The following is a 10,860-nucleotide window of genomic DNA, read 5'->3' as shown; positions in this document are numbered from 1 at the left end:
ATGTATTCACTATTATTCTACAATTTAGAAAATAGTTTTAAAATATATATTTTTTTAAAGTTTAGAAAAAAAGTTAAAATAAGAAAAACCTTTGAATGAAGAGGTGTTTTAAAACTTTTGACCGGTAGTGTATATTATAAGCAAAATGATGTTCCCCAATGCTGGAAGGGGGGCCTGAGTGAAAAAGTTTGGGAACTCTTGCTGTACCTGATATGCTTATTTCAGTATGCCACTGTATACATGTTCTGAGATGATTCAGACATTGTCTCAAAGATACTGATGTATGGTGCATTTGGTTCTGGGGGAAGAGCGTCCCCGTGTCGCTAAAGCTAGAATCGTTACGATGCCTCAAAAACTACAACAACCGGCAAACAACTCACATCCGGGCTCCAGTCAATGACGTCGCCGTTGACGTCTGTTGATAAAATATCAAGACGACAGGGACGTGATGAGGCTTTACAAACAGGTAAAGGAAGTAGCTGAGCTAACAGTTTGACATGAATAAGCAGTTCACTTGGAGATGTGCTTTCAAAGAAGCCAGCTACTGTTTTGAAACGTTTGATAATATTGGTTTTAATTGTCCATACATGGCTAGCCAGCTAGTTACATAAGTTAACTGTTTGTTTTGCACACATTGCCAAGGAAGAGTCAAGTGCTCGCAGCTAACGTTAGCTTGCTCTGCATGGTATATAACGTTACTGTTATGCTAACGTTAGCTTGGTCTGCAGGGCATATAACGTTACTGTTATGCTAACGTTAGCTTGCTCTGCATGGCATATAACATTACTGTTATGCTAACGTTAGCTTGCTCTGCAGGGCATATAACATTACTGTTATGCTAACGTTAGCTTGCTCTGCAGGGCATATAACATTACTGTTATGCTAACGTTAGCTTGGTCTGCAGGGCATATAACATTACTGTTATGCTAACGTTAGCTTGCTCTGCAGGGCATATAACATTACTGTTATGCTAACGTTAGCTTGGTCTGCAGGGCATATAACATTACTGTTATGCTAACGTTAGCTTGCTCTGCAGGGCATATAACATTACTGTTATGCTAACGTTAGCTTGCAAGTTACATTACAGTAGGACCGAAGATACTGCTGGTAGAACTAGATAGCATCTTTCCTAAGGTATGTTTTGGACTTTCAACCAAGCTGTATGTCTGATTTATGAATAACACATTGTGTTTTATTGTATCTAACTATTGCACACGTAGGCGTTATACTTTGCCAATGCATCGTGGTCCCAGTTTGATTATGGGAACATCTCTGTGTTGTTTTCCTGTTTATTTTCCTCTTTAAGGTGTAGCCGTGGTTCAGAAAGAAGACCAGGAAAGGTACAGGAAGTGACTGCCGTGGTTCAGAAAGAAGATCAGGAAAGGTACAGGAAGTGACGGCCGTGGTTCAGAAAGAAGACCAGGAAAGGTACAGGAAGTGACGGCCGTGGTTCAGAAAGAAGACCAGGAAAGGTACAGGAAGTGACGGCCGTGGTTCAGAAAGAAGACCAGGAAAGGTACAGGAAGTGACGGTGCTTCCTTGTTGCCATGGCGTCTGAGCTGCAGGAGGCGATCTGCATGGCCAAGCAGGAGCGTCACAAGAACCTGTTCCTCAACTACAGGTGTGTTTTATTAAGGCATGTTACTCTGTGTTAAATGTCAGTTATATGTGCTGGCCTTTATTCAACCTGTTCCTCAACTACAGGAACCTGAACAACTTTCCAGTCGAGCTGCTGAAAGATGAAGGACTACAGTTTCTACAGAGGCTGTATATGAAGAGGAACTCACTCACCACACTGGTACGGACTGGTGGGGTCTCTGGACCAGGCCTTGGACCAGAGCTAGGTGTCTGTCCGGCATAGTTTAGATCCAGTATTTATGTGTGGTCACTCTCATTCTGTAGCCAAGCTCTTAGTGATGTCAGTTTTATATCATTTGCAGTGTGGTCTGTGTTCTAAAAATATGCTTTCTCTCCTTTCTGCAGCCGGATAATCTAGCACAGAAGCTCCCCAACTTAATAGAGCTGTAAGTATAGAAGCTCCCCAACTTAATAGAGCTGTAAGTATAGAAGCTCCCCAACTTAATAGAGCTTTAAGTATAGAAGCTCCCCAACTTAATAGAGCTGTAAGTATAGAAGCTCCCCAACTTAATAGAGCTGTAAGCACAGAAGCTCCCCAATTTAATAGAGCTGTAAGTATAGAAGCTCCCCAACTTAATAGAGCTGTAAGCATAGAAGCTCCCCAACTTAATAGAGCTGTAAGTATAGAAGCTCCCCAACTTAATAGAGCTGTAAGTATAGAAGCTCCCCAACTTAATAGAGCTGTAAGAAGCTCCCCAACTAATAGAGCTGTAGCTCCCCAACTTAATAGAGCTGTAAGTATAGAAGCTCCCCAACTTAATAGAGCTGTAAGTATAGAAGCTCCCCAACTTAATAGAGCTGTAATAGAGCTGTTAATAGAGCTGTAGGATAGAAGCTCCCCAACTTAATAGAGCTGTAAGTATAGAAGCTCCCCAACTTAATAGAGCTGTAAGTATAGAAGCTCCCCTGTAACTTAATAGAGCTGTAAGTATAGAAGCTCCCCAACTTAATAGAGCTGTAAGTATAGAAGACTCCCCAACTTAATAGAGCTGTAAGTATAGAAGCTCCCCAACTTAATAGAGCTGTAAGTATAGAAGCTCCCCAACTTAATAGAGCTGTAAGTATAGAAGCTCCCCAACTTAATAGAGCTGTAAGTATAGAAGCTCCCCAACTTAATAGAGCTGTAAGATAGAAGCTCCCCAACTTAATAGAGCTGTAAGTATAGAAGCTCCCCAACTTAATAGAGCTGTAAGTATAGAAGCTCCCCAACTTAATAGAGCTGTAAGTATAGAAGCTCCCAATAGAGCTGTAATATAGAAGCTCCCCAACTTAATAGAGCTGTAAGTATAGAAGCTCCCCAACTTAATAGAGCTGTAAGTATAGAAGCTCCCCAACTTAATAGAGCTGTAAGTATAGAAGCTCCCCAACTTAATAGAGCTGTAAGTATAGAAGCTCCCCAACTTAATAGAGCTGTAAGTATAGAAGCTCCCCAACTTAATAGAGCTGTAAGTATAGAAGCTCCCAACTTAATAGAGCTGTAAGTATAGAAGCTCCCCAACTTAATAGAGCTGTAAGTATAGAAGCTCCCCAACTTAATAGAGCTGTAAGTATAGAAGCTCCCCAACTTAATAGAGCTGTAAGAAGAAGCTCCCCAACTTAATAGAGCTGTAAGTATAGAAGCTCCCCAACTTAATAGAGCTGTAAGTATAGAAGCTCCCCAACTTAATAGAGCTGTAAGTATAGAAGCTCCCCAACTTAATAGAGCTTTAAGTATAGAAGCTCCCCAACTTAATAGAGCTGTAAGCATAGAAGCTCCCCAACTTAATAGAGCTGTAAGTATAGAAGCTCCCCAACTTAATAGAGCTGTAAGTATAGAAGCTCCCCAACTTAATAGAGCTGTAAGTATAGAAGCTCCCCAACTTAATAGAGCTGTAAGTATAGAAGCTCCCCAACTTAATAGAGCTGTAAGTATAGAAGCTCCCCAACTTAATAGAGCTGTAAGTATAGAAGCTCCCCAACTTAATAGAGCTGTAAGTATAGAAGCTCCCCAACTTAATAGAGCTGTAAGTATAGAAGCTCCCCAACTTAATAGAGCTGTAAGTATAGAAGCTCCCCAACTTAATAGAGCTGTAAGTATAGAAGCTCCCCAACTTAATAGAGCTGTAAGTACAGAAGCTCCCCAACTTAATAGAGCTGTAAGCTCTCCCAACTTAATAGAGCTGTAAGTATAGAAGCTCCCCAACTTAATAGAGCTGTAAGTATAGAAGCTCCCCAACTTAATAGAGCTGTAAGTATAGAAGCTCAACTTAATAGAGCTGTAAGTATAGAAGCTCCCCAACTTAATAGAGCTGTAAGTATAGAAGCTCCCCAACTTAATAGAGCTGTAAGTATAGAAGCTCCCCAACTTAATAGAGCTGTAAGTATAGAAGCTCCCCAACTTAATAGAGCTGTAAGTATAGAAGCTCCCCAACTTAATAGAGCTGTAAGTATAGAAGCTCCCCAACTTAATAGAGCTGTAAGTATAGAAGCTCCCCAACTTAATAGAGCTGTAAGTATAGAAGCTCCCCAACTTAATAGAGCTGTAAGTATAGAAGCTCCCCAACTTAATAGAGCTGTAAGTATAGAAGCTCCCCAACTTAATAGAGCTGTAAGTATAGAAGCTCCCCAACTTAATAGAGCTGTAAGTATAGAAGCTCCCCAACTTAATAGAGCTGTAAGTATAGAAGCTCCCCAACTTAATAGAGCTGTAAGTATAGAAGCTCCCCAACTTAATAGAGCTGTAAGTATAGAAGCTCCCCAACTTAATAGAGCTGTAAGTATAGAAGCTCCCCAACTTAATAGAGCTGTAAGTACAGAAGCTCCCCAACTTAATAGAGCTGTAAGTACAGAAGCTCCCCAACTTAATAGAGCTGTAAGTACAGAAGCTCCCCAACTTAATAGAGCTGTAAGTATAGAAGCTCCCCAACTTAATAGAGCTGTAAGTATAGAAGCTCCCCAACTTAATAGAGCTGTAAGTATAGAAGCTCCCCAACTTAATAGAGCTGTAAGTATAGAAGCTCCCCAACTTAATAGAGCTGTAAGTATAGAAGCTCCCCAACTTAATAGAGCTGTAAGTATAGAAGCTCCCCAACTTAATAGAGCTGTACGTATAGAAGCGCCCCAACTTAATAGAGCTGTAAGTATAGAAGCTCCCCAACTTAATAGAGCTGTAAGTATAGAAGCGCCCCAACTTAATAGAGCTGTAAGTATAGAAGCGCCCCAACTTAATAGAGCTGTAAGTATAGAAGCGCCCCAACTTAATAGAGCTGTAAGTATAGAAGCTCCCCAACTTAATAGAGCTGTAAGTATAGAAGCTCCCCAACTTAATAGAGCTGTAAGTATAGAAGCTCCCCAACTTAATAGAGCTGTAAGTATAGAAGCTCCCCAACTTAATAGAGCTGTAAGCACAGAAGCTCCCCAACTTAATAGAGCTGTAAGCATAGAAGCTCCCCAACTTAATAGAGCTGTAAGTATAGAAGCGCCCCAACTTAATAGAGCTGTAAGTATAGAAGCTCCCCAACTTAATAGAGCCCCAAGTGTATAAAAGCATATTTTCTTACTGTAGGAAAGACATCGGGCAGGAATGCATAGGAACTGTTGGACCAGCAGTTTGCCTGCGTCCACTAGATGGCACTACAGTTACAGATTCATTATATTCTGGGATAGGAATCAACCCTTGTGGTCTTTCACATGTTTGCTACCTTTTACTTGTTGACACTTGTCAATCTTTTAAAGTGTCATTGCTCTTTGTCTCTTCAAGGTATCTGCATTCCAACAATATAACCTGTGTTCCTGAAGGTGATTTCTCAATGATCTTCAGTCATTTAGTAGAGGCTGATAGTATTATACTGACTTACTTACATTCAACACCTTGTCAGTACTACATAGAGCCATGACTACATGGAACTCTATTCCACAGTACTACATAGAGCCATGACTACATGGAACTCTATTCCACAGTACTACATAGAGCCATGACTACATGGAACTCTATTCCACAGTACTACATAGAGCCATGACTACATGGAACTCTATTCCACAGTACTACATAGAGCCATGACTACATGGAACTCTATTCCACAGTACTACATAGAGCCATGACTACTGGATTCCACAGTACTACATAGAGCCATGACTACATGGAACTCTATTCCACAGTACTACATAGAGCCATGACTACATGGAACTCTATTCCACAGTACTACATAGAGCCATGACTACATGGAACTCTATTCCACAGTACTACATAGAGCCATGACTACATGGAACTCTATTCCACAGTACTACATAGAGCCATGACTACATGGAACTCTATTCCACAGTACTACATAGAGCCATGACTACATGGAACTCTATTCCACAGTACTACATAGAGCCATGACTACATGGAACTCTATTCCACAGTACTACATAGAGCCATGACTACATGGAACTCTATTCCACAGTACTACATAGAGCCATGACTACATGGAACTCTATTCCAGTACTACATAGAGCCATGACTACATGGAACTCTATTCCACAGTAGCCATGACTACATGGAACTCTATTCCACAGTACTACATAGAGCCATGACTACATGGAACTCTATTCCACAGTACTACATAGAGCCAACTCTATTCCACTACTATGGAACTCTATTCCACAGTACTACATAGAGCCATGACTACATGGAACTCTATTCCACAGTACTACATAGAGCCATGACTACATGGAACTCTATTCCACAGTACTACATAGAGCCATGACTACATGGAACTCTATTCCACAGTACTACATAGAGCCATGACTACATGGAACTCTATTCCACAGTACTACATAGAGCCATAACTACATGGAACTCTATTCCACATCAACTGATGCAGCAGTAGAATCATATAAAACAATGCACCTTATTGAACAGCCGGGACTGTGAAGCAACACAAACACAGGCACACATTTGGTATTTTAGATATGTGGTAGTAGAGGAGTGGTCCAAGGGAACACACTTAATGTGTTGTGAAATGTAAGGTTTAAAAAAATTACAACAATTTAAGCCTTCATTTTGCTGGACCAAAGGAAGAGTAGCTGCTGCCTTGGCAGGAACTAATGGGGATCCATAATAAACCCCAGGAAGAGTAGCTGCTGCCTTGACAGGAACTAATGGGGATCCATAATAAACCCCAGGAAGATTAGCTGCTGCCTTGGCAGGAACTAATGGGGATCCATAATAAACCCCAGGAAGAGTGGCTGCTGCCTTGACAGGAACTAATGGGGATCCATAATAAACCCCAGGAAGAGTAGCTGCTGCCTTGACAGGAACTAATGGGGATCCATAATAAACCCCATGAAGAGTAGCTGCTGCCTTGACAGGAACTAATGGGGATCCATAATAAACCCCAGGAAGAGTAGCTGCTGCCTTGGCAACAGGAACTAATGGGGATCCATAATAAACCCCATGAAGAGTAGCTGCTGCCTTGGCAACAGGAACTAATGGGGATCCATAATAAACCCCAGGAAGAGTAGCTGCTGCCTTGGCAACAGGAACTAATGGGGATCCATAATAAACCCCAGGAAGAGTAGCTGCTGCCTTGACAGGAACTAATGGGGATCCATAATAAACCCCAGGAAGAGTAGCTGCTGCCTTGGCAGGAACTAATGGGGATCCATAATAAACCCCAGGAAGAGTAGCTGCTGCCTTGGCAACAGGAACTAATGGGGATCCATAATAAACCCCAGGAAGAGTAGCTGCTGCCTTGGCAGGAACTAATGGGGATCCATAATAAACCCCAGGAAGAGTAGCTGATGCCTTGGCAGGAACTAATGGGGATCCATAATAAATACACATACAGGTATTCCAACCAGTGTTGTCATTTGAAGGTTTACACAGTAAACAAACAGTTGTATTGAAGCCAAATATCTGACTGTATAATGTTTTCTGAGTTACTGATAACCTGTTACCATTGAGGAGGTTCTATCTTATATAGTATGGTAGTGTAAACATCACCTTTTAAGATGCCTGTCCTCAGCTATAGGTAACCTGTCCTCAGCTATAGGTAACCTGTCCTCAGCTATAGGTAACCTGTCCTCAGCTATAGGTAACCTGTCCTCAGCTATAGGTAACCTGTCCTCAGCTATAGGTAACCTGTCCTCAGCTATAGGTAACCTGTCCTCAGCTATAGGTAAGCTGTCCTCAGCTATAGGTAACCTGTCCTCAGCTATAGGTAACCTGTCCTCAGCTATAGGTAACCTGTCCTCAGCTATAGGTAAGCTGTCCTCAGCTATAGGTAACCTGTCCTCAGCTATAGGTAAGCTGTCCTCAGCTATAGGTAAGCTGTCCTCAGCTATAGGTAACCTGTCCTCAGCTATAGGTAACCTGTCCTCAGCTATAGGTAACCTGTCCTCAGGTAACCTGTCCTCAGCTATAGGTAACCTGTCCTCAGCTATAGGTAAGCTGTCCTCAGCTATAGGTAAGCTGTCCTCAGTCCTCAGCTATAGGTAACCTGTCCTCAGCTATAGGTAACCTGTCCTCAGCTATAGGTAACCTGTCCTCAGCTATAGGTAACCTGTCCTCAGCTAGGTAACCTAGCTAGGTAACCTGTCCTCAGCTATAGGTAACCTGTCTGTCCTCAGCTATAGGTAACCTGTCCTCAGCTATAGGTAACCTGTCCTCAGCTATAGGTAACCTGTCCTCAGCTATAGGTAACCTGTCCTCAGCTATAGGTAAGCTGTCCTCAGCTATAGGTAACCTGTCCTCAGCTATAGGTAACCTGTCCTCAGCTATAGGTAAGTAACCTGTCCTCAGCTATAGGTAACCTGTCCTCAGCTATAGGTAACCTGTCCTCAGCTAGCTAGGTAACCTGTCCTCAGCTATAGGTAACCCTCAGCTATCCTCAGCTATAGGTAAGCTGTCCTCAGCTATAGGTAATAGGTAACCTGTCCTCAGCTATAGGTAACCTGTCCTCAGCTATAGGTAAGCTGTCCTCAGCTATAGGTAACCTGTCCTCAGCTATAGGTAAGCTGTCCTCAGCTATAGGTAACCTGTCCTCAGCTATAGGTAAGCTGTCCTCAGCTATAGGTAACCTGTCCTCAGCTATAGGTAAGCTATAGGTAAGCTGTCCTCAGCTATAGGTAAGCCTGTCCTCAGCTATAGGTAAGCTGTCCTCAGCTATAGGTAAGCTGTCCTCCTCAGCTATAGGCTAACCTGTCCTCAGCTATAGGTAACCTGTCCTCAGCTATAGGTAACCTGTCCTCAGCTATAGGTAACCTGTCCTCAGCTATAGGTAACCTGTCCTCAGCTATAGGTAATATATAATATATAATAATATATGCCATTTAGCAGACGCTTTTATCCAAAGCGACTTACAGTCATGTGTGCATACATTCTACGTATGGGTGGTCCCGGGGATCGAACCCACTACCCTGGCGTTAGAAGCGCCATGCTCTACCAACTGAGCTACAGAAGGACTGAGCTAACCTGTCCTCAGCTATAGGTAACCTGTCCTCAGCTATAGGTAACCTGTCTTGTCCTCAGCTGTAGGTAACCTGTCTTGTCCTCAGCTGTAGGTAACCTGTCTTGTCCTCAGCTATAGGTAACCTGTCCTCAGCTGTAGGTAACCTGTCCTCAGCTGTAGGTAACCTGTCTTGTCCTCAGCTATAGGTAACCTGTCTTGTCCTCATCTGTAGGTAACCTGTCCTCATCTGTAGGTAACCTGTCCTCATCTGTAGGTAACCTGTCCTCATCTGTAGGTAACCTGTCCTCATCTGTAGGTAACCTGTCCTCAGCTATAGGTAACCTGTCCTCAGCTATAGGTAACCTGTCCTCAGCTATAGGTAACCTGTCCTCAGCTATAGGTAACCTGTCCTCGGCTATAGGTAACCTGTTCTCAGCTATAGGTAACCTGTCTTGTCCTCAGCTATAGGTAAGCTGTCCTCAGCTATAGGTAACCTGTCTTGTCCTCAGCTATAGGTAACCTGTCCAGGCTGCAGTCTTTAGACCTGAGTGACAACGCTCTGCAAGTCATCTGTCCAGAGATCGGCAGGCTGAGGTCCTTACGACACCTGAGACTGGCCAACAACCAGCTGAAATACCTGCCTCCAGGTAAGACTGACCAACAACCAGCTGAAATACCTGCCTCCAGGTAAGACTGACCAACAACCAGCTGAAATACCTGCCTCCAGGTAAGACTGACCAACAACCAGCTGAAATACCTGCCTCCAGGTAAGACTGACCAACAACCAGCTGAAATACCTGCCTCCAGGTAAGACTGACCAACAACCAGCTGAAATACCTACCTCCAGGTAAGACTGGCCCACAACCAGCTGAAATACCTGCCTCCAGGTAAGCCTGACCAACAACCAGCTGAAATACCTGCCTCCAGGTAAGACTGACCAACAACCAGCTGAAATACCTGCCTCCAGGTAAGACTGACCAACAACCAGCTGAAATACCTGCCTCCAGGTAAGCCTGACCAACAACCAGCTGAAATACCTGCCTCCAGGTAAGCCTGGCCAACAACCAGCTGAAATACCTGCCTCCAGGTAAGACTGACCAACAACCAGCTGAAATACCTACCTCCAGGTAAGACTGGCCCACAACCAGCTGAAATACCTGCCTCCAGGTAAGCCTGACCAACAACCAGCTGAAATACCTGCCTCCAGGTAAGACTGACCAACAACCAGCTGAAATACCTGCCTCCAGGTAAGACTGCCCAACAACCAGCTGAAATACCTGCCTCCAGGTAAGACTGACCAACAACCAGCTGAAATACCTGCCTCCAGGTAAGACTGGCCAACAACCAGCTGAAATACCTGCCTCCAGGTAAGCCTGGCCAATAACCAGCTGAAATACCTTCCTCCAGGTAAGACTGGCCAACAACCAGCTGAAATACCTGCCTCCAGTTAAGCCTGACCAACAACCAGCTGAAATACCTGCCTCCAGGTAAGACTGGCCAACAACCAGCTGAAATACCTGCCTCCAGGTAAGCCTGACCAACAACCAGCTGAAATACCTGCCTCCAGGTAAGACTGGCCAACAACCAGCTGAAATACCTGCCTCCAGGTAAGCCTGGCCAACAACCAGCTGAAATACCTGCCTCCAGGTAAGCCTGGCCAACAACCAGCTGAAATACCTGCCTCCAGGTAAGCCTGGCCAACAACCAGCTGAAATACCTGCCTCCAGGTAACACTGACCAACAACCAGCTGAAATACCTGCCTCCAGGTAAGACTGGCCAACAACCAGCTGAAATACCTGCCTCCAGGTA

The 10,860-nt window shown here is 43.7% G+C and overlaps 1 protein-coding gene and 1 long non-coding RNA gene across 4 annotated transcripts in view; both read left to right on the top strand.

The window, feature by feature from the left end:
- Window positions 1-365: 365 nt before the first annotated feature.
- lrrc28 (leucine rich repeat containing 28) overlaps window positions 366-10,860 on the top strand; it is a 24,559-nt gene continuing 14,064 nt past the window's right edge. Inside the window, exons 1-7 of one of the 3 annotated variants that reach the window (XM_046337470.1) lie at window positions 366-466; window positions 1,307-1,621; window positions 1,705-1,798; window positions 1,984-2,024; window positions 5,378-5,415; window positions 7,626-7,638; window positions 9,573-9,697. In XM_046337470.1, coding sequence (XP_046193426.1) covers window positions 1,548-1,621; window positions 1,705-1,798; window positions 1,984-2,024; window positions 5,378-5,415; window positions 7,626-7,638; window positions 9,573-9,697 — 385 coding nt within the window. In that variant the 5' untranslated portion in view covers window positions 366-466; window positions 1,307-1,547. The other 2 variants (XM_046337468.1, XM_046337469.1) reach the window with 2 other exon arrangements.
- Window positions 7,645-8,380, top strand: LOC124022785. The gene is made up of 3 exons (XR_006836628.1): window positions 7,645-8,003; window positions 8,089-8,136; window positions 8,236-8,380. It is a non-coding gene; the product is annotated as an uncharacterized LOC124022785 (long non-coding RNA).

Source organism: Oncorhynchus gorbuscha, unplaced genomic scaffold (genome assembly GCF_021184085.1).
Source record: "Oncorhynchus gorbuscha isolate QuinsamMale2020 ecotype Even-year unplaced genomic scaffold, OgorEven_v1.0 Un_scaffold_1424, whole genome shotgun sequence".
Taxonomy (NCBI): domain Eukaryota; kingdom Metazoa; phylum Chordata; class Actinopteri; order Salmoniformes; family Salmonidae; genus Oncorhynchus; species Oncorhynchus gorbuscha.
The sequence above is the reverse complement of the archived record's forward strand: the minus strand, read 5'-3'. Positions and strand labels throughout refer to the sequence as shown.